Consider the following 27029-nt stretch of genomic DNA (forward strand, 5'->3'; position numbering starts at 1 on the left):
CAGGCTGGTGGAATGGGTGAACACATGGCAGATACAATTTAATGCAGAGAAGTGTGAAGTGATACATTTGGTGGGAAGAATGAGGAAAGGCAATATCAACTAAATTCTAAAAAGTGGTGCAGGCACAGAGACCTGGGGATACATGCGCATAAATCATTGAAGATGGACGGGCAGGTTAAGAAAGCTGTTAATAAAGCATACGCGATCTGGGCTTTATAGAGACATAGAATAAAAAGCAAGGAAGTTGTGATAAACCTGTATGCAGCCTTAATTGTGTATTATGTTCAATTCTGGACACTGTACTTTAGGGAAAATGTGCAGGCTTCAGAGAGGGTACAGAAAAGATTTACGACAATTGTTCGGGGATACAGTAACCTGGATGGATTGAAGAATCCAAGGTTGTTGTTCTTAGAAGAGCAGATTGAGAGGAGATTTGATAAAGGTGTTCAAAATCATGGGGGGTCAGATAGAGATCCAGAGGAACTGTTCCCACTGGCAGAAGGGTTGAGTACTAATGAACACTGATTTAGGGTGATTGGCAAAAGAACCAGCAGTAATATGAGGAAAAGCATTTTTTATGCAGTGAGTGGTCAAGATCTGGAAAACATTGCCTAAATGGGTGGTGGATACAGATTCAACTGTGGTTTTCAAAAGGGAGTTGGATAAGCAATGCAAGGGAACAAAAATTGCAGGGCTATGGGGAGAGGGCCAAAGAAGTGGGACTAGTTAAATTGCTCTTGCAGAGAGCTGGCACAAACGGCCTCCTTTTGTGCTGTAACCTTTCCAACTTTCACAGAAAATATATCCTGATTTGGGAGGCAATGTTGAAAAGGGTAAGCAAAATCTGTGGCATCTGAGCTATAAAGAGGTGAAATGACCTTGTAGTGTGTTTCAGATGTCCAACTACAGTGGTTTGCCCCAAGACAGTCAGCACCAGGAAAACCCTAAGTATCAGCTAAATAAAAAAAAATACTGAGTACTCAGCGCAATCAGCCACTTGGCCTATGAAACAAAACAGAAAATGCTGGAAAAACTCAGCAGGTCTAACAGCATCTGTGGAGAGAAAAACAGAGTTAACGTTTCGAGTCCGTATGACTCTTCAGAGAATTGTGATTTTTTTTCTCTCGCCCAAACAGCAGTCAGATTGGAGAGAAGGCAGTTGTGTATATGCCGGCAGCCAGAGCAAGGAGCAGAGAGGCCATTTGGAACCACGGGTAATGCTAATCACTAAGCAGGAATTGTGAGTGGAGCCCATGCTGGGCAAGAAAAGTCAAAATTCATCAGAAAGGTGCGCGACTGATTGAGATGGAGACCAAGTGAGTCGTGAATCAGCTACACATAGTAAGTTCTGATTTTTTCAGGTTTAAAAATACACGAAGAATCAAACACCGGCATGTAACTAACAACTTTCAAGTATGTTAGACTAGCTTGTTAAACAGGGATCTACCTGGTAGTATAAAAGCAAAAAACTGCAGATGCTGGAAACCAAAATAAAAACAAAAATACCTGGAAAAACTCAGCAGGTCTGGCAGCATCTGCGGAGAGGAACACAGTTAACGTTTCGAGTCCGTATGAACCTTCAACAGAACTAAGTAAAAATAGAAGAGAGGTGAAATATAAGCTGGTTTAAGGGGGATTGGGACAAGTAGAGCTGGATAGAGGGCCAGTGATAGGTGGAGATAACCAAAAGATGTCACAGACAAAAGGTCAAAAAGGTGTTGAAGGTGGTGATATTATCTGAGGAATGTGCTAATTAAGGGTAGAAAGCAGGACAAGCAAGGTACAGATAGCCCTATTGGGGGTGGGGTGAAGGAATCGAAAAAGGCTAAAAGGTAGAGTTAAAACAATGGATGGAAATACATTTAAAAATAATGGAAATAGGTGGGAAAAGAAAAATCTATATAAATTATTGGAAAAAAAGGGGGGGGGGATCGGAAAGGGGGTGGGGATGGAGGAGAGAGTTCATGATCTAAAATTGTTGAACTCAATATTCAATCCAGAAGGCTGTAAAGTGCCTAGTTGGAATATGAGGTGCTGTTCCTCCAGTTTGCGTTGAGCTTCACTGGAAGAATGCAGCAGGCCAAGGACGGACATGTGGGCATGACAGCAGGGTGGAGTGTTGAAATGGCAAGTGACAGGGAGATCTGGGTAATGCTTGCAGACAGACCGAAGGTGTTCTGCAAAGCGGTCATCCAGTCTGCGTTTGGTATCTCCACTGTAGAGGAAACCGCATTGGGAGCAACGAATGCAGTAGACTAAATTGAGGGAAGTGCAAGTGAAATGCTGCTTCACTTGAAAGGAGTGTTTGGGCCCTTGGACAGTGAGGAGAGGGGAAGTAAAGGGGCAGGTGTTGCACCTTCTGCGGCTGCATGGGAAAGGGTTGAGGTGTAGGGGGTGATGGAGGAGTGGACCAGGGTGTCCCGGAAGGAACGATCACTGCGGAATGCCGCCGGGGGGGGTGAAGGGAAGATGTGTTTGGTGATGGCATCATGCTGGAGTAGGCGGAAATGGCGGAGGATGATCCTTTGAATGCGGAGGCTGGTGGGGTGATAAGTGAGGACAAGGGGGACCCTATCATGTTTCTGGGAGGGAGAAGAAGGTGTGAGGACGGATGCGCGGGAGATGGGCCGGACACAGTTGAGGGCCCTGTCAACCACCGTGGGTGGAAAACCTCGGTGAAGGAAGACATGTCAGAGGAACTGCTTTTGAAAGTGGCATCATCAGAACAGATGCGACAGAGGCGAAGGAACTGAGAGAAATGCATGGAGTCCTTCCAGGAAGCGGGGTGTGAGGAGCTGTAGTCGAGGTAGCTGTGGGAGTCGGTAGGCTTGTAATTGATATTGGTGGACAGTCTATCACCATAAATTGAGACAGAGAGGTCAAGGAAGGGAAGGGAAGTGTCAGAGATGGACCATGTGAAAATGATGGAGGGGTGGAAACTGGATGCAAAATTAATAAATTTTTCCAGGTCCAGACAAGAGCATGAAGCAGCACCGAAGTAATCATCGATGTACCAGAGAAAGAGTTGTAGGAGGGGGCTGGAGTAGGACTAGAACAAGGAATGTTCCACATAACCCATAAAGAGACAGGCATAGCTGGGGCTCATGCGGGTATCCATAGCCACACCTTTTATTTGGAGGAAGTGAGAGGAGTTTAAGGAGAAATTGTTCAGTGTGAAAACAAGTTCAGCCAGACGGAGGAGAGTAGTGGTGGATGGGGATTGTTCGGGCCTCTGTTCGAGGAAGAAGCAGAGAGCCCTCAGACCATCCGGGTGGGGGATGGAGGTGTAGAGGGATTGGACGTCCATGGTAAAGAAGAGGCGGTTGGGGCCAGGGAACTGGAAATTGTTGATATGATGTAGGGTGTCAGAGGAATCACGGATGTAGGTGTGAAGGGACTGGACAAGGGGAGAGAGAATGGAGTCAAGATAGCAAGAAATGAGTTCCGTGAGGCAGGAACAGGCTGACATGATCGGTCTGCTGGGGCAGTCCTGTTTGTGGATTTTGGGTAGGAGGTTGGGAGACTATCAGGTTGGAAGCTGTGGAAGGAAGATCTCCAGAGGAGATGAGGTCAGTGACAGTCCTGGAAACAATGGCTTGATGTTCAGTGGTGGGGTCATGGTCCAGGGAGAGGTAGGAGGAAGTGTCTGCGAGTTGACGCTCAGCCTCTGCGAGGTAGAGGTCAGTGCACCAGACAACAACAGCACCACCCTTGTCAGCGGGTTTGATGACAATGTCAGGGTTGGACCTGAGAGAACGGAGTGCAGCAAGTTCAGAGAGAGACAGGTTAGTGGGTGAGAGGAGCAGAGAAATTGAGACGACTAATGTCACGCCGACAGTTCTCAATGAAAAGATCAAGAGAAGGTAAGAATCCAGAGGGAGGGGTCCAGGTGGAGGGAGAATATTGGAGGTGGGTAAAAGGATCCGTTGAACAGGGAGAGGACTCCTGCCCAAAGAAGTGAGCACGGAGACAAAGGCGGCAGAAGAAGAGTTCAGCACCATGCCGAGCCCGAAATTCATCTACCTGGATCTGCCTGGTAGTGGCAGTAAACTGTCAATCAATTGAAAGCAGTTGGTTAAATTGGTGTGAATTACTGCAGCAGGGAGCTAAACCAGCTAGTGACTCATCAGAGGATTTATAAAAGAGATAGGATTTTCAAACCACATGATCAGTAATGGGCGCGCAAGGAGACAGTGACTATGTTGGAGTGAGATGGAGACCGAGTGAGTAATGAATTAAGTCACGTGGGAATTCAGTGCATGGAGGAAAGAGGTGTGGCATATATAGGAATTATTCTAACTTAATTAAGAAAGTAATTACATTTTTTAAAACCTTTTTATTCATTCATGGGATGTGGGCATTGCTGGCTAGACCAGCGTTTATTGCCCATCCCTAATTTCCCTTGAGAATACAGTGGTGAGCTGCCTTCTTGAACTGCTGTAATCCCTGTGGTGTAGGCATACCCACAGTGCTGTCAAGGAGGGAGTTCCAGGATTTTGACCCAGCGACTTTAAAGGAACGATATATTTCCAAGTCAGGATGGTGAGTGGCTTGGAGGGGAACTTCCAGGTGATGCTGTTCCCATGTATCTGCTGCACTTGTCCTTCTAGATTGTAGTGGTTGTGGGTTTGGAAGGTGCTGCCTAAGGAGCCTTGGTGGGTTTTTGCAGTGCATTTTGTAGATGGTACACACTGCTGTCACTGTTTGTCGGTGGTGGAGGGAGTGAATGTTTGTGGATTGGGTGCTAATCAAGCGGGTGCTTTGTCCTGGATAGTGTTGAGCTTCTTAAGTGTTGTGGGAGCTGCACTTATCAGGCAAGTGGAGAGTATTTCATCACACTCCTGACTTGTGCCTTATAGATGGTTGACAGGCTTTGGGCAGTCAGGAGGTGAGTTACTTGCAGCAGGATTCCTAGCCTCTGACCTGCTCTTGTAGCCACAGTATTTATGTGGCTAGTCCAGTTCAGTTTCTGGTCAATGGTAACCCCCAGGATGTTGATAGTGGGGGATTCAGTGATGGTAATGCCACTGAATGTCAATGGGTGATGGTTAGATTCTCTCTTGTTGGAAATGGTCATTGCTTGGCACTTGAGTGGCATAAATGTTACATGCCACTTTTCAGCCCAAGCTTGGATATTGTCCAGGTCTTGCTGCATTTAGACATGGACTGCTTCAGTATCTGAGGAGTCACGAATGGTGCTGAACATTGTGCAATCATCAGCGTACATCCCCACTTCAGACCTTATGATGGAAGAAAGGTCATTGATGAAGCAGGTGAAGATGGTTGTGCCGAGGACACTACCCTGAAGAACTCCTGCGGTGATGTCCTGGAACTAAGATGATTGACCTCTGACAACCACAACCACCTTCCTTTCTGCTAGGTATGACTCCAACCAGCGAAGAGTTTTCCCCAATTCCCATTGACTCCAGCTTTGCTAGGGTTCCTTGATGCCACACTTGGTCAAATGCTGCCTTGATGTCAAGGGCAGTCACTCTCACCTTTAATCTTTTCTGTGGCACTATATTGAATGCCTTTTGCTATTTCCAAGTACACTGCATCTGTTTCTAAAGGGAACCTACTAGCTACATCCTCAAAATACCCTAACAAGTGATTTCCCTTTCAAAAGACCATATTGACTTTGTATGATCTTACTATGATTTTCTAAGTATCCGAGACTCGTCAGGCGTCACCAGTTATGCGCGAGGGAGTAACACTGCATAAATGGGTACAACTGAATTTAAATCTCTCTAGCTTTAGAAAAGCATTCCCATATCCTGTGTCTTTCTGTGGCTCCATAGCCAACTCTAGCCCACAGTTCTCAGTTACTGATTCTTCCTCCTGGCTGAACGTTCAAATCAACCCTAAATTTAAAAATGCAACTCATGTCATTCTTAAAAATAAACATAGCTTTGAATGAGTTTGACATTTGCCATTCAACCACTTTCCCTTGCAAGGCCAGAGAATGTGAGAATAGTTTAAAATTTCAATACAACCTACTCCTCCAAGGATAAATTTAACAGATTCCTCGTTGCTAGAGACACTCCAGAGCAAAGTGCAGACTGCAGCACCCATTTCTGTGCAGTATTCAGCTTGTTGAAGCAGCTGTTGTCTTGCTTCATTCAATTGTAGCCTCGAAGCCAATTTTTCCTTCATAAAAAAAAATATAGGAAGTAATTTCAGCAGGAAGTAATAATCCAGCACAGTGCAAAAAAACAGCTTTTGGCTACTACATTTTCTGCTGGTTATTTTTACCATCACCTTAGGAGACCCACCTTTAAAAATGTATTTAATATCTCCAAGTAAGCATACCAGAGAAAAATAAGCATAAACAGAGGGAGTGAAACTGGTTTCAGTGGTAGTGTGAAACAGCTGATAGCGAATTTTCAACGAGAAAGAGAGTTGGGCAGGTGTTAATCAGGCCGCCAATTCACCATTAACCATTTTGAATCAATTACCAAAGGCCAATTTCACCTTCAGATAATCACAAATACATTCTCATTAAATGAAATCTTCAATATTGCTGAAAAAAATGAGACATGCTGTTGAAACTATTTGTCTTGCACTCAGGACAGATGCAAGAGTACCAAGTTTCAAAGGGGGCAACAAGAAAAAGGATGAATGGTCAGGGCATTGCCATGGAGAATGCATCAGGGAATGGTTATCCCCCAAGCTTTGGTTTAAATTTAAAAAAGTCAAGTTGACTCTGATTGGTCAAGGTGATCTTACTTAGTGATCGTACATTAACACTTAAAGGCTTATCTGTAGCACACTTCAAAGGTGTCACAGATTTCTATTTATGCATGTGCCTAATATTCACATACCATCTCGTAGTTCTTTCCCTGCCATCAACATAATGAAATAATACTCTGCCGAAAAGACTAAGGCTCAAATTTTCACCACGACATAGATCTTCTCCATCATGGTGAAAATGGCAGAGCTGCCCAAAATTCTTAAATTACGCCAAACAAGGCACTTCCCATTTTTGAAGGGGCAGGGCACGTTTTGTCTATGTGCGGTTTATGGAGGCAGCTGGCCCTCAAAGTCATTAGCTGCCTCCACTGAAGTGGGACTTTGGTAGGCCAAAAGTGTGAAATCCGAATTGTGCAGATTAGACCAGGTAAGAACATAAGAACTAGGAGCAGGAGTAGGCAATTCAGCCCCTCGAGCCTGCCCCGCCATTCAATACGATCATGGCTGATCTGATTTTGGCCTCAACTCCAATTTCCCGCCCTCTCCCCATAACCTTTCAACCCATTGCTAATTAAAAATCTGTCTATCTCCTCCTTAAATTTATTCAGCGTCTCGGCATCCACTGCACTCTGAGGTAGTGAATTCCACAGATTCACGACCCTTTGAGAAAAGTAATTCCTCCTCATCTCTGATTTAAATCTACCACCCCTTAGCCTAAAACTATGGCCTCTCGTTCTAGAATGCCCCACAAAGGGAAACATCCGCTCCACATCTACTTTGTCCATCCCCTTTAGCATTTTATATACCTCAATTAGATCTCCTCTCATCCTTCTAAACTCTAGCGAGTATAGGCCTAAACTGCTCAATCTCTCCTCATAAGACAAGCCCTGCAACTCTGGAATCAATCTAGTGAACCTCCTCTGAACCACCTCCAGTGCAACTACATCCTTCCTCAAGGGAACCAAAACTATGCACAGTACTCCAGGTGCGGTCTCACCAATGCCTTGTACAGTTGCAACATTTCCCTATTTTTATACTCTATTCCTTTAGCAATAAATGCCAAAATTCCATTTGCCATCCTTATTACCTGCTGTACCTACATACTAGCTTTCAGCGATTCATGCACGAGAGCACCCAGATCCCTCTGCACTGAAGCATTCTGAAGTTTCTCTCCATTTAAATAATAAGTCGCCTTTTTATTCTTCCGACCAAAATGAATAACCTCACACTTATCCACGTTAAACTCCATCTGCCAAATTTTGGCCCATTCACCTAACCTGTCCAAATCTTATTTCTTCATTGCAACTTACTTTCCCACCTATTTTGGTGTCATCTGCAAATTTAGCTATAGTACCTCCTATCCCTGAATCCAAGTCATTAATATAGATTGTTGGGGCCCAAGGACCGAACCCTGTGGCACTCCACTAGTTACAGCTTGCTATCCAGAAAAAGACCTATTTATCCTGAGTCTCTGCTTTCTGTTGGTTAGCTAATCCTCTATCCAAGCTAATATATTACCCCCAACTCTGTGTGATCTTATCTTGTGTATTAATCTTTTGTGCGGCACCTTAGAAGTTTGCAGATGGCACAAAACTTGGAACTGCAGTGAACACATTTCAGGAGGACATAAGTAGGCTGGGGAAATGGGCAGACACATAGCAGATAAAATTTAATGCAAAAAAGTGTGAAGTGATTCACGCTAGTATGAAGAATGAGAGTGACTAATGATATGATGTGGCAGATGATGTGTGCCTGGCGGACTAAATCCACAAGGGAATCTTGCCCATGCTGTCACTATGGTTTTGCAATTTGTATTTATCATGAGAAGATGTGTGCACCGAGTTCAGAAGTAATGAGTTCACTAGGACCTCTAGAGATTAAAAAAAAAATTAAAATATTTATTAGCAAAAGAAAAGATTTCAAGCACAAACATAAGACTACGATTACTACTATACCAAATCCTAAAATTCCTAATTAACCTGACTCCAGATTGCACAGCCCCCTCTAAGGCAACAGTCCAAAATAATTTTAAATTAAATAAAAACAAGCCAGCAACTTACCACAATATCCACTTGACAATGGAATTCCAAAACCTTGTCTCCAATTTTAGTTACTGGGCACAGCAGACTTAAGTACAAATGGCTGGAGGTTTATCGGAGGCAGTTTCACACACTCCTGTTAGATCTTACATGGCCCCTCAACATAGCCTTTCATTCCCCTTTATATATGTTTCTCTCTCTTTAATATGTAAATTCCATTGTCCCATATGTGTTTGGAACTTTACCATTACCATAATATAAAGATTCCCATCATACCTTACATGCTAAGACCCCAGCCATGTTTACTCAATAGCATTTCAAGTACATTTCTACGCCAAACTTCCTTTGATAATTTCAAGCTTGCAGTCTACAGGACTCCAAATGTAGGATGGAATTTTTCGAGTTTTGCACTAAGTGCAGCATCGGGCGGGAAAAATAAGAGTCCTACCTGCCGACGAAAATGGCAGGTTTTCATGCCATATCATCCCGAGTCCACCTCATTATTTATTAACTCCCATGAAACTTGCTGTTTCCATGGAGGGGGTGCTCTCATTCGCCCACCCACCATCACCCTGCTGTTGCATCATGCCAGCAGCCATCGTTAAAAGGCAGCCGCCAGCAAAGTGCTCATTGTTACCAGTTCACCACCGCTGCCCGGGAGACATGGCCAGCAAAGGAAAAAAGACTTAAGGCCCCGCTTCAACGACAGGTGACAGGTCTCTTGAGCGACTGCCGGATACCATAGAGGCCCACCGGGATCTGCTCTACAACCCCCCCGGTTGGCTGCAGGATGGGCAGCAACGTGACCAATCCAGCTTGGGTGGCGGTGGTAGCAGTGGTCAGCGCAAATACTCTGCAGAGAAGGACAGCTACCCAGGGCCACAAAAGGATAAATGATCTCCTCTGTTCCGCCAGGGTAAGTCACTCTTCTCATCACTTTCAACTCACACACCCATCACACATCCACAGGGCTCTCACTCACTGCCAATGCAAGGGACATCACCATTCACTGTTTCACACAAACTGTCATTGTCTTCATCCCGTCCATGGGACCACTCTCCACCCACGCAGACTAGGCATACTGATTATCTGGCCTGGCAGGTGTTCTGATACACTCTCCCCACCTCTATCCATGCAGGACAACTGGCACACAACAGGAGGGAAAGGTCGCAGACAGGCGGAGGAGTGCCGAAGATCAAAGTTCTGACAGAATTTGAAAACAGAGCCATCCAGCTGGTCAGGGATGACCAGGATCGGTTCTGTGCTCACGGTAAGGTCGGCACTGCTCTACCAGGTGAGGATCCAGCAGTGTAACATCCATCAGACAACCATGCTGTGAGTGATTTAAGACTGAGACAGATAGGTTCTTGATTGGTAAGGGGATCAAAGGTCATGGGGAGAAGGCGGGAGAATGGGGTTGAGAAACTTATCAGCCACGATTGAATGGCGAAGCAGACTCGATGTGCCGAATGGCCTAATTTCTGCTCCTATGTCTTATGGTCTTATGTGTCCTCTTTCACAGGCCACTGCCATGCACTAATTATCTCCCTTTGCTTTCGCAGGCACATCTGTCAAAGAGTCCAAGACCCAGGGCCTCCAATCAAACACCGAGGAAACCTCTGAACAGGAATCTGGAGGCACCCTCCCTGAAGTCCCATCAGAGCGTTCGCTCACACCCTCCACCAGCACAGAAACAGTGGGACCTAGCTTTACAGTAGCCTCAGGATCACATTCTGGTGAGCACATTGCACTTTCTGATCCACAGCAGGCGGAGGCAGGGACTTCCCAGGTCCCCGGCACTCGGTGGACTGCTGGAGGCCAGAACGTTGCTGAGTCCGAATCAGCTGACGAGCCTCTGGACTCGGTCATGTCACAGTTGCTGGAGCTCCAAAGGAGAGCTAAGGAACTTTAGGAAGGGATGTCCACTGCACTCCTCAGATTACAAGGCACGATGGAGGAGTCCGTCCATCTTCAGGCTGAGGTGATGGCGCTGGCATTGCAATGCACCAAGATCAACACTGGCAGGATGGCGGCTGCCAAGGATTTAGCAGGGGGATGGGATACAGGGTGGAGGTACAGTAGGGGGGGTGCACAGCCAAATATAGAAGAGAAATTAAGTCAGTCTAGAGGGCAGAGCAAATATAGACCTGTAACGGCACAAGGGGATAATGCAAGGCTGGATTGCATCTATTTTAACGCAAGGAGTCTTGCAAGTCAGGCAGATGAATGGAGGGCCTTGATTAACACATGGGAATATGATATTGTTGCTATCACAGAGGCATGGTTGAGGGAAGGGCAGGGCTGGCAGCTCAATATTCCAGGGTATAGAATCTTCAGGCATGATGGGAGTGGTGTAAAAGAGGAGGTAGCATTGCACTATTGATCAAGGAGTCAATTACTGCAGAAAGGAGGGATGGTATCTTAGAAAGTTCCTCAAATGAGGCAATATGGGTAGAACTTAAAAACAAAAAGGGGGTAATCACTTTGCTGGGATACACTATTAGCCTCTAAACAGTCAGGAGGAGATAGAGAGGCAGATATATAGGCAAATCTCAGAAAAATAATGGGGTGGTAATAGTGGGGGATTTCAACTTCCCCAGTTTTAACTGGGATAGTCTGTGTGAAAGGCTTAGCGGGGGGCGGAATTCTTAAAGTGCATCCAGGAGAGCTCTTTGAGCCAGCACATAGAAATTCCGACAAGAGAAAGGGCGGTACTCGGCCTAATTTTAGGGAACGAAGCCAGACAAGTGGTAGAAGTGTCAGTGGGGGAGCATTTCGGGGATAGTGACCATAACTCTGTAAGATTTAAGGTAGTTATGGAAAAGGACAAAGATGGACCGGAAATAAAGGTCCTGATTTGGGGGAAGGTTGTTGTCAATATGATAAGACAGGATCTGGCCAAAGTGGACTGGGAGCAGCTACTTGTAGGAAAGTCTACATCAGACCAGTGGGAGTCAACCAAAAAGGAAATAGTGAGAGTTCAGGGCCAACATGTACCCGTAAAGGTGAAGGGCAGGACCAACAAGTCCAGGGAACCCTGAATGTCAAGGGATACAGAGGTTTGGATAAGGGGGAAAAAAGGAGGCTTATGGCAGATACAGCGGGCTGAAAACAGCAGAAGCTCTAAAGGAGGATAGAAAGTGTAGGGGGGTACTTAAAAAAGTAATTAGGAGAGCAAAGAGGGGGCATGAGAAAATACTGGCGGACACTATAAAGGAAAATGCAAAGGCATTTTATAAATATATTAAGGGAAAGAGGATAACCAGGGAAAGAGTAGGGCCCATTAGGGACCAAAATGGCAATCTGTGCGTGGAGTTGGAGGTTGTGGGTGCGGTTTTAAATGATTACTTTTCATCTGTGTTTGCTATGGAGAAGGATAATGTAGATGTAGAAATTAGGGAGGGGCACTGTGATATACTTGAACAAATTAGCATTGAAAGGGAGGAGGTATTAGTTGGTTTAGCAGGCTTAAAAGTGGATAAATTCCCAGGCCCAGATGAGATATAACCCAGGCTGCAATGTGAGGCAAGGGAGGAGATTGCAGGGGCTCTGACACTTGTTTTCATATCCTCTCTGGCCACAGGAGATGCCAGGGGACTGGAGGACAGCGAATGTGGTACCATTATTCAAGAACAGGAGTGGGGATAAACCAGGTAATTACAGGCCAGTGAGTCTAACATCAGTGATAGGGAAATTACTGGAAAAAATTCTGAGGGACATGATTAATCTCCATTGAGAAAGGCAGGGATCAGTCAGGGATAGTCAGCATGGCTTTGGCAGGGGGAGATCATGTTTAACAAATTTAATTGAACTTTTCAAGGAGGTGATTAGTTGTGTAGATGAGGGTAACGCAGTTAATGTATCACAGAATCACACAGTGCAGAAAAAGGCCCTTCGGCCCATCGAGTCTGCACCGACACGTAAGAAACACCTGACCCACCTACCTAATCCCATTTAACAGCACTTGGCCCATAGCCTTGAATGTTATGACGTGCCAAGTGTTGATCCAGATACTTTTTAAAGGATGTGAGGCAACCCACCTCCACCACCCTCCCAGGCAGCGCATTTCAGACTGTCACCACCCTCTGAGTAAAAGGTTTTTCCTCACATCCCCCCTAAACCTCCTGCCTCATCACCATGAACTTATGTCCTATCGTGACTGACCCTTCAACTAAGGGGAACAGCTGCTCCCTATCCATCCTGTCCATGCCCCTCATAATATTGTACACCTCGATCAGGTCGCTCTTCAGTCTTCTCTGCTCCAACGAAAACAACCTAAGTCTATCCAACCTCTCTTCATAACTTAAATGTTTCATCCCAGGCAACATCCTGGTGAATCTCCTCTGCACCCACTCCAGTGCAATCACATCCTTCCTATAATGTGGTGACCAGAACTGCACACAGTACTCCAGATGTGGCCCCACCAAGATCCAATACAACTCCAACATGACCTCCCTACTTTTGTAATCTATGCCTCGATTGATAATGGCAAGTGTCCTATATGCCTTATTCACCACCCCACTAGCATGGCCCTCCGCCTTCAGAGATCTATAGACACGCACGCCAAGATCCCTTTGTTCCTCAGAACTTTCTTGTGTCATGCCATTCTTTGAATACTTCCTTGTCAAATTACTCCTTCCAAAGTGTATCACCTCACACTTTTCACGGTTAAATTCCACCTGCCACTTATCTGCCTATTTGACCATCCGATCTGTATCTTCCTGTAATCCAAGACACTCAACCTCACTGTTAATCACCCGGCCAATCTTTGTGTCATCTGCAAACCTACTAATTCTAACCCCCACATAGTCACCTATGTCGTTTACATAAATGACAAATAATAGGGGACCCAACACAGATCCCTGTGGAATGACACTGGCTTCCAGTCACTAAAGCATCCTTCTGTCATCACCCTCTGTCTCCTACAACTAAGCCAATTTTGAATCCACCTCATCAAATTACCCTGTATCCAATGTGCATTTACCTTCTTTATAAGTCTCCAATGTGGGACCTTGTCAAAGGCTTTGCTGAAATACATATAAACTACATCAACTGCACTATCCTCATCTACACACCTGGTCACCTCCTCAAAAAATTCAATCAAATTTGTTAGGCATGACCTCCCTCTGACAAAGCCATGCTGACTATCCCTAATCAAACCTTGTCTCTCCATGTGGAGATAGATTCCTTTCTTCAGAATTTTCTCCAATAGCTTTCCTACCACAGATGAGAGACTCAATGGCCTGTAGTTTCCTGGCTTCTCTCTACAACTCTTCTTAAATAGCGGAACCACGTTAGCTGTTCTCCAGTCCTCTGGCACCTCCCTCGTGGCCAGAGAGGAACTAAAAATTTGGCTCAGAGACCCTGCGATCTCCTCCCTTGCCTCCCTCAGCAGTCTGGGACACAAATCATCTGGACCTGGAGATTTGTCCACTTTTAAGCCTGCCAACACCTCCAATATCTTGTCACTTCCTATATCAATTTTCTCAAGAACCTCGCAGTCTCTCTCCCCGAGTTCGATACCTTCATCCTCAATCTCTTGGGTGAAGACGGATGTGAAGTATTTGTTCAACACTCTACTTATGTCCTCTGGCTCCACCCATATATTGCCCCCTTGGTCCCCAATTGGGCCTTACTCTTTCACTGGTTATTCACTTCCCATTGATATACTTATAGAATATCTTGGGATTTTCCCTGCTTTTACCAGCCAGAGCTTTCTCATATCCCCTCTTTGCTCTCCTAATTGCTTTCTTAAGTTCCACCCTGCACTTTCTGTACTCCACTAATGCCTCCGCTGATTTGCTCCCCTTGTACCTGCTAAAAGTCTCTCTTTTCCTTCTCATCGTATCCTGAATATCTCTGGTCATCCATGGTTCTCTGGGCTTGTTACTCCTTCCTATCACCCTAGAGGGAACATGTTGAGCCTGTATCCTCCCTATTTTCTTTTTGAAGGCCCCCTACTGCTCCTCTGTAGATTTCCCCACAAGTAGCTGTTCCCAGTCTACCTTGGCCAGATCCTGCCTTATTTTATGAAAATCCGCTCTCTCCCAATCCAAAACATTTTTTTGCAACTTGTCTGTTTCTTTGTCCATTAACAAGCTTAAATTGTATCATGCTGTGGTCGCTATCACTAAAATGCTCCCCCACCACCACCTCAGCCACCTGTCTGGCTTCATTCCCCAGAATTAGGTCCAGCACTGAGCCGTCCCTTGTTGGACCCTTTACATGTTGACCAAAAAGTTCTCCTGTACACATTTCAAGAAATCCACTCCATCCAAGCCCTTAACACTCTGGCCAGGATTTTGCCCTCGGTGATTTGGGGGCAGGGCCTGCTCGCTGAGGGAAAATTGACGTGGGATATTGTCGGGAGGAATCCCTGACGTCATCCCAGGCCATTTAAATCTTAAGGAATGCAGGTGGACAGCGAAATCAGCTGTCCACCGGCCGACCTCTCAATGGCCAATTAAGGCCATTGACAGGCTCATTAAGATAGTTAAATGCCCTGACCGGTTAACCTTAAGGCTGGCAGGCAGGCCAGGAGCCCCAACGGCCTGTAGATTATTAATGAAACTTCATCCACTGGTGGAATGAAGTTTCATTACCGTTTTGTAAAAATTTAATAAATTTTATGAGTTTGTTATCAACATGTCTCATCTCATGTGACATTGTCACAAGAGGGGGACATGTTAATAATTTTAAAATGTCTCTATTTTTTGACTTTACTTACCTTTCACTAAACTCCCTGAGACAGGACTTTGCCTCAGGGAGCAGTGTGCTATTTCGCATGAAGGAGCGCACTTTGACAGTTGGGGATTCCGCCCCCCCCCCCGAACAGAAAGCACATAGCGCACAGCGCTTCCTGTCGGGCAGGCTGCTGGGCAGGCCTTAATTGGCCCGCCCAATCAAAATGGCGGCTGGCCCCGTTTTGGCGGCGGGGTTCGCTATCCGCCTGCCGCCGAGCCGGTGGGGCCCGCCTGCCAGCCAAGGGCTAAATTCTGCTCTTTGTCTATCCCAATTAATGTAGGAAAAGTTGAAATCACCTAATATAATTACCCTATTGTTATTGTTTTTACACACCTCCGCAAATTGTGCACATATTTGCTCCTCAATTTCCCGCTGACTATCTGGGGGTCTATAATAAACATCTAACAATGTAGTCTACAAGGAGTTCAGTCAAGGTTTTGACAAGGTCCCGCATGGGAGAATGGTCAAGAAGTTAAGAGCCCATGGAATCTAGGACAATTTGGCAAATTAGATCCAAAATTTGCTTAGTAGCAGGAGGTGATGGTGGAAGGTTGTTTTTGTGATTGGAAGCCTGTGATGAGTGGTGTACCGCAGGGTTCAGTGCTGCAACCCTTGCTGTTTGAAGTGTACATTCATGATTTAGACTTGAATATAGGAGGTATGATCAGTAAGTTCGCAGATGACACGAAAATTGGTGGTGTCGTAAATAGTGAGGAGGAAACCTTAGATTACAGGACAATATAGATGGGCTGGTAAGATGGACAGAGCAGTGGTAAATGGAATTTAATCCTGAGAAGTATAAGGTGATTCTTTTTGGGAGGACTAACGTGGCAAGGGAATACACAATGAATGGTAGGACCCTAGGAAGAACAGAGGATCAGAGGGACCATGATGTACATGTCCATAGATCCTTGAAGGCAGCAGCACAGGTAGATAAGGCGGTTAAGAAGGCATATGAGATGCTTGCCTTTATTAGTCGAGGCATGGAATATAAGAGCAGGGAGGTTATGTTGGAGCTGTATGAAACGCTAGTTAGGCCACAGCTGGAGTACTATGTGCAATTCTGATCGCCACACTATAGGAAGGATTGCATTGGAGAGGCAGAAGAGGAGATTCCCTAGGATGTTGTCTGGGATGGAGTGTTTCAGCTATGAAGAGAGACTGGATAGACTAGGGTTGTTTTCCTTAGGGCAGAGAAGGCTGACATGGGAACTGATAGAGCGATACAAAATTGAGGGGCATTGATAGAGTAGATAGGAAGAAACCCTTAGTGGAGGTGTCAATAACTAGGAGGCATAGATTTAAGGTAAGGGGCAGGAGGTTTAAAGGGGATTTGAGGAAAGTCTTCTTCACCCAGAGGGTTGTTGGAATCTGGAACACACTGCCCAAGTGGGTGGTAGAGGCAGGAACCCTCACAACATTTAATATGTATTTAGATGAGCACTTAAAACACCATAGCATACAAGGCTACGAGCCAAGTGCTGGAAAATGGAATTAGGATAGGTGCTTGATGGCTGGTGCAAACAGGCCAAAGGACATGTTTCTATGACCTTAGTCCAGGACATCGCTCCTGCACAGCTGCGCGGGCTGAACTCCATCGCTGATGCCATAGTTGGCCTCCAACAATGTGTACGTGAGAGGGGGGCTGGGCAGCTCGATCTCACTCCAGCTACCCCTGCCGCTCACTGAGTCAGCCAGGGGCCCTTGGGTACCCTTAGGGGGCAGGATCAGCAGGTGCACACTCCAGGGCCATCCACCCAGGTGACTCGCCCATCCGAATCCCTTTTTCCTGTGACCGCCGCAGCACCAGCTTCACAGGCCGAGAAGGGTGCCTCTGCCATACAGCAGGACCCTGAAAGCTGGCCGGGGCCCACCAAGTGGGTCCCCAGAGGACACCCGCAAAAGTCATCACAGACAGGGCGTCACAGTCAGCAGGCCGCCTCCAACTCTGCTGTGGATGTCCGGGGAGCACCAAGATGTAACGGAAAGTTAAGTAAAAGTAGTTGAAAAGCCTGGGCATGGGTGTTGATCACTTGTACATACTATTCACTATTGTCAATAAACTCCTAAGAATGTCTCCCTGCCTGTGGTTCCTTGTTCTGCTGAGCAGTGTTCATGTCACTCAGATGTGAAACCTTCCTGCACAAGATAAAAGGCAGGTGTCTCAGTCCAGGGCCTCTTCCCTCTGATCTGTGCACCTTCAGACCAAAGTGATGGTCCGGCCTCTCACTCCCTGGAAAATTACTGATGCCTGCACCTCAATGGCGATGGTTGTTGCTGCCAGAATGAGTGGACAGATGCCACAGGGTTCTCTCATTCTCTCTGTGTGCTCTCAGCACCTTTAAGGTGGGGCTGGCCCCCATCAAACCAGTATCTGACCAGTGATGCTGTGCACCAGCTCCTGAAGGGCTGAGGTGCTGAATGCAGACACAGCATCTGATGCATCTAAACTTTCATGGCTGTGTCTCTGAGATGGCCCTTATCATAGAGCGCAAGCGAGCTGCCCTCAGCCAGACAGGAGTCTGACATGAAGCCAAGGAGGCTTCAGGGCGATATAGACAAGTTGTGTGTGGGGGAAAAAACATGGCAGATGCAGTATAACGTGGATAAATGTGAAGTTATACACTTCAGTGTGAAAAACAGAAAGACAGAGTTATTTAAATGGTGATATATTGGGAAATGTTCATCTACAAAGGGTTCTGGGTGTCCTTGGACACAAGTACAGGTGTCTCTAATGCATGGCCACTTCCCTCGCTTACCCTGACCCCCACCTCAATTGCTTGTGCGCGGGATGAAGCGCCAGGGCAGCACTTCAACTCCCCCACCCCCCACCCCCTCCCCGCACTAACAACGGTTGTCTCTGAGGCTGGCCAGCACTTGTCCCTGCACACTGCCATCCCCAGCAGTCGCCTCCGACGCTGGTCAGCATTTGCCCCCGGACACTCCCCCCTACCTCTCACATGTCACCTCCGGGGCCAGGCATCAGTTGCCCCCTGCACCCCCCAAAGCCTGGAAACAACAGGTGAGCTGTGAAGAACACTGCTACTCACTCACCTCAGTTCCCCAAAAGTTAAGGCCGTCAAGTGCACGTTGCCTGCGTGCTGTTGTGAAACAAGTTGGCACCTCTGAAGCTGGCCAGCTGACGTGGATGTAAGATACGGCGGGGTTCCAAGAGCCTGGTGGGATGGCCTTTTAATTATATGCTGATGTATTACAATTAGCTCCCCGCTGACCCGATGGTGGGAAACGTGGCCCATCGTTGGTGGATGATCACGACCTGCCTTCACACCGTCATGAAGCAGGTCACGCCAAATTTTCCACGCACACCACCTATCATGCCCACCGCCAGAGGGCTCGGAAAATTCTGCCCGTCATTAAATCACACAGACAGAACCATCTACACTCACACCCATAAACCTAATTTAGAATAAACCAGAATAATATTTTATGAAATTCATTGTACTTTCATAACACTAAATAGTACAATTTTAAAGGGTGCAGGAACAGATAGACCTGGGCATGCACGTACACAAATAGTTGAAGGTGAAGATAGTAGGACAAGTTGACAAAGCTGTTAAAAATTATATAGGATCCTTGGCTTTATAAATAGAAACAAATATTAAAAAAAACAAGGAAATTATGTTAAACTTTTCAAATCACTGGTTAGGCCTCAGCTGGATTATTTTATCCAATTCTGGGCACCACTTTAGGAAGGAAGTTAAGGCTTTGGAGAGGTTTCAGAAGAGATTTACTAGAATGGTATCACAGATGAAGGAATTCTGTTACGTGGAGAGACTAGAAGAGCTGAGATTTTTCTCTTGAGCAGAGAAGGTACCAGGAAGATTTGATAGAGATATTCAAAATGATTCTAAGAGTAAAAAGGAAACCGGGAGGAACGTGAAGCAGGTCAGCATCACTGTGAAGAGACCGGGAGGAGTATGAAGCAGGTCAGTATAGCATCACTGTGAAGAGACCAGAGGAGTATGAAGCAGGTCAGCATCACTGTGAAGAGACCAGAGGAGTATGAAGCAGATCAGCATCACGAAAGTAAGAAAAAAGAAATCAAACCGTGACATCACTGGAAAGCTATGAGTTGATTGACAGGTGTGTATTTTTTATATTCTGTCATGGGATGTGGGTATCTCTGATGAGGCCAGCATTTATTGCCCATTCCTAATTGCCCTCAAGAAGGTGGTGGCGAGCTGTCTTCTCGAACTGCTGCGGTCCATGTGCATCCACAGTGTTATTGGGAAGGGAATTCCAAGGTGTATATCCAGTGACAGTGAAGGAACGCCGGTATAGGATGGTGTGTGGCTTGGAGGGGAACTTGCAGGTGGTGGTGTTCCCATGCATTTGCTGCCCTTGACCTTCTAGGCGGTAGAGGTTGTGGGTTTGGAAGGTTTGGTCGAAGCAGCCTGAGTGAGTTGGTGCAGTGCATCTTGTAGATGGTATACTCTGCTGCCACTGTGTGTCGCTGGTGGAGAGAGTGAATGTTGGAGGTGGTGGATGGGGGTCAATAGGCTGCTTTGTCCTGGGTGGTGTCGAGCTTCTTGAGTGTTATTGGAGCTGCACTCATCCAGGCAAGTGGACAGTTACTCATCGCAGAATTCCCAGCCTCTGCCCTGCTCTTGTAGCCACAGCATCTATATGGCTGATCCAGTTCAGTTTCTTGTCAATGGTAATCCCCAGGACATTGATAGTGGGGGATTCAGTGATGGTAATGCCATTGAATGTCAAGAGGAGATGGTTGGATTCTCTCTTGTTGGAGATGGTCATTGTCTAGCACTTAAGTGGCAAGTTACATTCATGCCAAACATCAGCCAAGGCCTGAATGTGGTCCAGGTCTTGCTGCATATGGACATGGACTGCTTCAGTATCTGAGTTGTCGTGAACGGTGCTGAACATTGTGCAATCATCAGCGAAAATCCCCACTTTTGACTTTAGGATGGAGGGTGGGTCTTTAATGACTCTTCCCATGCCCTGTATAACTATTTATGCAGTTGCAGCAGCTTGAGCTCTGGGTCTCTGAACTTGAGCAGCAGGTTGAGAGCTTTGTGGATAGCACGTTTATAGATGTAGTTACCCCGCAGTTTAAGAATATGCAGAGATAAAGTGAACAGGTGAATACCAAGCAGTCAAAAGGAACAGGCAGGTAGTGCAGTAATCCCCTAATGCATCATGCTCCCCAACCAGTATTCCATTCTGAATACTGATGAGAGTGATGGTTCATCTGGGGACTGTAGCCAGAGCCAGGTGCAGCTGTACAGGGAGGAGCAAGGAAGACTGGAAAATTGTCAGGAAGATATAATAATTGTCATAATGTTATTGGAACTTATTGTAAATTAGAGTAATGGGTGTGTGTGTATGTGTGTGACTTAATTGAATTAAAGGCTTTGATGTAATAGAAGGTAAGCTAGGTTTGAAATGTTAAGTAGGTAAACATAGGTGCAAAGGGTACATTTGCATTTTTAAATAAACCAGGCTAGCCTGAATTCAAAAGAGGGAGTGAAATATTACACCTAGCCAGAAGTTAAGAAACAGTGTGTTTATTTTTCCCAAAGATTACTGATAAAATTGGTACTATGATAGATTTTATTATTAGAGAGGTAAAGTCCAAAGACAATGGGAATTTGCTTTCAAAAGGGAAAATATGTATAAACGAGAGAAAGCTGTGTGTAAGGGGAGGAATTCTAAGATCTAAATCAAGTGTGAAAAGCCACCAGCATCTAAGCCTTATGCTGCTGTCTGCAAGGAACTGAAGCTAAGAAAACTCACTTTGAATTCAACTGTTTACTGTGTTACACCGCCTGGATCTTTTAAAATCAATGTGTCTTACTATTGCCTAAACGGAGATGTAACTGGGGTTTAGATTAATTAGGGAATTTAGGAGTTATCATAGTAGTAATTTGTAGATCTATATATGTGCTTAAAATCATTTCTTCTATTATTAAAGATTTAATTTAGTTTTGTAAGAAACCTATAAGGCCTGGTTGTCTTTTTACTGAATTAAAAGCCCACACCATGAAATAAGTACAAAATGCAAAAATAGTTGTGGCAGCTGGTTCAAGTTTCCCTCTGGGATTTGGCCAGCTTGGCATTTACCATCTGCCTGCCATAACAAAGAGCAAGAGTGCTGGGTGACTCAATAGTTGGGGGCATAGACAGCCTGCCATCTGCAGCCGCAAACTTGAATCCAGGATGGTGTGTTGCCTCTCTGGTGCCAGGTCAGATTACTCCCAGTGCCATGCACAAGTGAATATAAAAATAGGAGGATAAAGCAGATGAATGTGTGGTTGGAGAGAAGGTGCAGGAGGGAAGCCGTCAGATTCTTGGGGCATTGGGACCAGCTGTAAGGAGATGCAATCTGTATAGGCTGGATTTGCTTGTGCTTTTGAGGTTAAACTAACTTGGCAGGGGTGCGGGAACCAGGACGAAATATCAGAGAGGAATACAAAGGTGTATAGAATACTGGAAGAGACAGACAGCGCTAGAGTAGGGAATAGTAAGTTATTAGATGGGGTCAGAGTAAGAGAAAGTAATAAAGTCTAAACCCGATAAACGTTTATGTATGTGAATACACAGAGTATGGTGAAGAAAACTGGTGAATTACAGCCACAGATTGACAGCTGGAAATATGATGCAGTGTCTATAACAAAGACCCGGCTCAAAGAAGGGCAATACTGGGTATTAAATATAAAGGCAGGAAAGAAAGATAAGGGGGAGGAGTGGCAGTATTGATTGAGGAGAGAATTGCAGCACTGCAGGGAGAGATTATCCCAGAGGGGTCAAGGACAGAATCTATTTCGCTAGTGCTAAGGAACAAAAAAGGTGCAATTACATTACTCAGTATAGTCTATAGACCACCAACTAGTGAAAAGAATATAGAGGGAAAAGATTTGCAAGCAAATTACTGTGAAGGGCAAGAATTATGTAAATGTTATAATGGGGGACTTTATTTATCCAAATACAGATTGGGATAATAGTAGTGTAAAGGGCAGAGAGGGGCAAGAGTTCCTAGAGTGTGTTCACAAAACTTTTCTACAGCAGTATGTTTCCACCGATGCACAGTAGCAGCAGTGTGTACCATCTACAAAATCATCTGCAGGAACTCACCAAGGCTTCTTAGACAGCACCTTCCAAACCCTCAACCACTACCATCCAGGACAAGGAAAGATGACAGATGGGAACACCACCATCTCGAAGTTCCCTTCCAAGCCACTCAATGTCTTGACTTGGAAATATATTGCTGTTCCTTCACTGTCGCTGGATCAAAATCCTGGAATTCCCTCCCGAACAGCACTGTGGGTGTACCTACACCACATGGACTGCAGTGGTTCAAGGAGGCAGCTCACCACCACTTTCTCAAAGGCCATTAGGGATGGGCAACAAATGCTGGCCTAGCCAGTGACGCCCACATCCCATGAACAAATTTAAAAAGGATCAATATCCGAAGGGCACCAATTTAAGATAATTCGTGTAAGAATCAGAGGGTAAATGAGTTGTTATGATCTGAATGAACTACCTAAGAGTGGTGGAAGCTGATTCAATATTAACTTCCAGTAGAATTGGATAAGTACGTGACAGAAAAAAATTTGTAAGGCTATGGGGAAAGAGCAGGACAATGTGAATAACTTGATAGCTCTGTCAAAGAGGGGCACATGATAATGGGCCAAATGGCCTCCTTCTGTGCTGTATAATTCTATGATTTAAATAAAACTATAGTTAAAATCAGAAGCATGACAACTGTCTGAGGCTTAACCAGCCTGTTCACAAATTTGTTGTCCCATTTGACCCTGGGCAGACCTTCTGACCACACATCTTTCATATCACCAAGACCACCTACTTACATCTTCGCCCACCTTAGTTCATCTGCTCATGCAACCCTCATCCATGCCTTTGTTACATCCAGACTTAACTATCCAATTATGCCCTGGCTTGTCTACTATCTACTACCCTACATAAATTTGGGGTGGCTGGATCTGAACTCATAGCATGTCCCGTTCTTCCATCGCCTTTGCTTGCTGACCTACAATGACTACCGGCTTGACTGTGCCTTGATTTTAAGATTCCCATCTTTGTATTCAAATCTCTACATATCCTTGCCCCATCTCATCTCAGCAACCTCTTCCAGCCATAGAACCTCCAAGATCTCGCATTTCTCCATTTTGGCCACTTATGCATCCATGATATCCTTCACTTCAAGAGCAACTGTGCCTTCAGCTGTCTGGGCCCCAAGCTCAGAAATTCCGTCCCGACACTTTTTAAAATTCATTCAGGGGATGTGGGCATCACTGGCGAGGCCAGCATTTATTGCCCATCCCAAATTGCCCTTGAGAAGGTGGTGGTGAGCTGCCTTCTTAAACCGCTGCAGGCCATGTAGGGTTAGTTAGGCCAAGGCACTGTTAGTGAGAGAGTTCCAGGATTTTGACATAGTGACAGTGAAGGAACAGCTGAAGTACAGATGCTGCGCAGCATAACGGAGTGGGAGAAATACCCGGACACTTTGTTCCAGAAGACAGTCATGCCTCTTAGAATAGGGTCGACTGTTTTGGTCAGCAGTGAGGGCCAGGAGGATATGATCGTCAGTGAGGCAGGTAAAGACTGAGCAGTGGAGCAGCCTCAGATTTTGCAATTGCCAAACAGCTTTGAGGTGCTTACAATCTTTGTGGACGAAAGCGAGGTCTGCAAGGCTGATGCGCAGGCTGACTGTGGCACAGGAAGCAGTTCAAGTGGCGGAAGCAAACAGGAATGTAATAGTAGTAGGGGGCAGTATAATGAGAGGGATTGACACTGTCCTCTGCAGCAAAGAGCGAGTGTCCAGGAGGCTGTGTTGCCTGTCCGTTGATGGGTTCGGGATATCTGCTCAGGGCTAGAGAGGAACTTGCATTGGGAGGGGGAGGTTCCTGTTGTCATGATCCATGTAGGTACCAACGACATAGGCAGAACAAGGAAGGAGGTTCTGCATAATAATCTCTGGATTATTACCTGAACCACGTACAAATCGGTATAGGGCAGATAAGATTAGAGACATGGCTTAGTGGTATTGTCGCTGGAATAGTAATTCAAAGACCCAGGATAATGCCCTGGGGACCTGGGTTTGAATCCCGCCATAGCAGATGTTGGAATTTGAATTTTTAAAAAAAATCTGGAATTAAAAGTCTAATGATGATCATGAAGCCATTGTCGATTATTGTAAAAACCAACCTGGTTCACAAGTGTCCTTTAGGGAAGGAAATCTGCCATCCTTATCTGGTCTGGCCTACATGCGACTCCAGACCCACAGCAATGTGGTTGACTCTTAAATGCCTTCTGAACAAGGGCAGTTAGGGATGGGCAATAAATGCTGGCCTAGCCAGCGACACCCACATCCCATGAATGAATTTTTAAAAATACATGGTGTTAGGAAATAGAGATAGTTTAAGTTGTATTTGTGGGTGTTAGGAATGAGCTTTAACTTTAATGTTTAAGTTTGATTTGTATTTCTGTATCTGTGTGTTAAGAAAAGGTCAAATTGAGTTTTAGTTTCACTTTAAAAGGTGTCTGCATTTCTACTGAGAGTTTTACAACTGTTGCAGCTAAGTTAAACAAACAAGGGTAGAGAAACTGGGCTATTGCCCAGCAACAGGGGTCCAGAGAGACAGGTCCCTCCCACAGGCACACACAGAGAAGAAACTATAAACAGCAGTTTGATTTGGAAGCTATTTGAGTTCAGCTGGTTTTGAAAGTAGCTGCCAGGAGAGACAGGAACAAAGGGGGCAGATAGCAAGTCCCGAGCCAAAGGAAAAAACCTAAGAATCCAGGGGAATGGAACAGGAGAAAGTCCAAAGCAGACCTACTAGTCAAAGGAAGGAACCTGGGAAAGGCCCTGTTGAGTAAAGTTAAGAGTGAGGGACAGAGAGAAAGGCACCAAGGTTCAGATTTAAAGAGACAAAAGCTGCAGAAATCAGATTTAAAGCGAGAACAGCTTGCAAGAGGCCAGAATGTCCAAAGAGACGGCTGAAGGTCTGTAATTCTTTGATATGGGCATGTGACGCAGCGGTATACTGTTGACAGCTGAGTCAGTGAGAGAGAGCGCGTGGAAGACAGCTTGAATGCATGTGGTGACCCAGGGAAGAGGAACATCAGAAAGAGAATTCGAAACCTTGGAGGTGGACCCTTGCGGAAAGCGGCTGAAAGAAAGTGTTGGTTTAGGAGAAGATTCCAAGGCAAGTTCTTTAAAAGTGGAGATTAGAAACCCTCATGTGAAAGACGAAGTTCAGTGAGACTGGTTGGCTCACGGTATAACAAGCCTCTGGGGGGAGTAGAGGAGAAATCCATAGCATCTATCTCGGGTGGCATTTGTCACTTGGTTTCAGAGTGTGGTGTGTCTGACCACAGGTTGCCAATTGGTTTACATTGACTGTACTTACTGTGAATATTAGAGTATAAGATAGCTTTTGTAACTTGTGTTATCCTGACAAATCTGTATGGGCGGAATTTTATGTACCCACCTGCTAGTGGGATTTTCTGGTTCCGGCGAAGTCAATGAACTTTTTTCACAGTGGTGCTGTAAACTACCACCCTATTCATTTGTAAAGATGTAGTTGTGAGTGAAGGAATATTGTAATATTGTTCATTTTTTCTTGTTAAATAAATGTGTTATTCTATTGTAAAAAACCATTAGCTGACAACGGTGACTGTTCAGCAGCCACTCTCTGCGTACAAATAAAATTCAGGATCTATGAAGTTCCATCCTGGGATCATGTTTGTCCAGTGGTAACCTCAGCTGGGGATCATAACAGTGGTTAAAAGACAGGTGTGGGTGAAGTGGGGCACTGGCACCAGTACTAGGGAAAGTGGGGGGCTGTACCGTTTGCACGATCTACACCTGAACTGTGCTGGGACGTCTGATCTTGCAAACCGCATAACTAGGGAAATAGACAGGGCTTTAAACTAAACTAAGGGAGCGGGGGTGGCACGAGGGATCAAGCTTGGGTAGATGTGGCAAATCATGGGGTAGATTCAAGACAGGAGAGCAAAATAGTACGATGGGAAATGAGGATCATAGAATACCAGGAAAGGACAGAGAGTTAAAACCCAAGAGTACACCAATAGTCAAGACTAGATGTTATAAAGAGTAGCATTCAAAACAAAGTGAATGAATAGACAGCACCCATTAAAGTAAGTGTGATCTGATAGCCATTATGGAGACGTGGCTGCAGGATGACAAGGAAAGGGTCTTGAATACTGAGGATATATGGTATTCAAGAATATAAAGCTAGGCAAAGGTGGAGGGGTATCACTGTTGATCAAGGATGGCATTGGTGCAATATAGAGATGACCTTGGTTCAGGAGATCAGGATGTAGAATTGGTTTGGGTGGAGATGGGGAATAGTAGGTGAAAGAAGTCACTAGTGGGAGTGGTCTCCAGGCCACCTAACAGTAGCCACAGTGTAGGTCAAAATATACTTGAAGAAAGATTGTGTGCTTGTGATAAAGGGACAGCAATAATCATGGGTGATTTTAATCTACATATAAACTGGAAAAATCAGATTGGCAGTAGTAGCCTGGATGAGG

At 45.4% G+C, this 27029-nt stretch overlaps 1 protein-coding gene across 1 annotated transcript in view; it reads right to left on the minus strand.

Annotated features, from left to right (window-relative positions):
- The window catches only part of hsf2bp (heat shock transcription factor 2 binding protein), a 164175-nt gene that overhangs the window by 56411 nt on the left and 80735 nt on the right, over positions 1-27029 (minus strand). Inside the window, exon 4 of the mRNA XM_078560488.1 lies at positions 5998-6147. Within this exon, the coding sequence (XP_078416614.1) occupies positions 5998-6147 (150 nt within the window). The remainder of the gene's footprint in view (positions 1-5997; positions 6148-27029) is intronic.

This window comes from Cetorhinus maximus, chromosome 16, assembly GCF_964194155.1.
Source record: "Cetorhinus maximus chromosome 16, sCetMax3.hap1.1, whole genome shotgun sequence".
Taxonomy (NCBI): domain Eukaryota; kingdom Metazoa; phylum Chordata; class Chondrichthyes; order Lamniformes; family Cetorhinidae; genus Cetorhinus; species Cetorhinus maximus.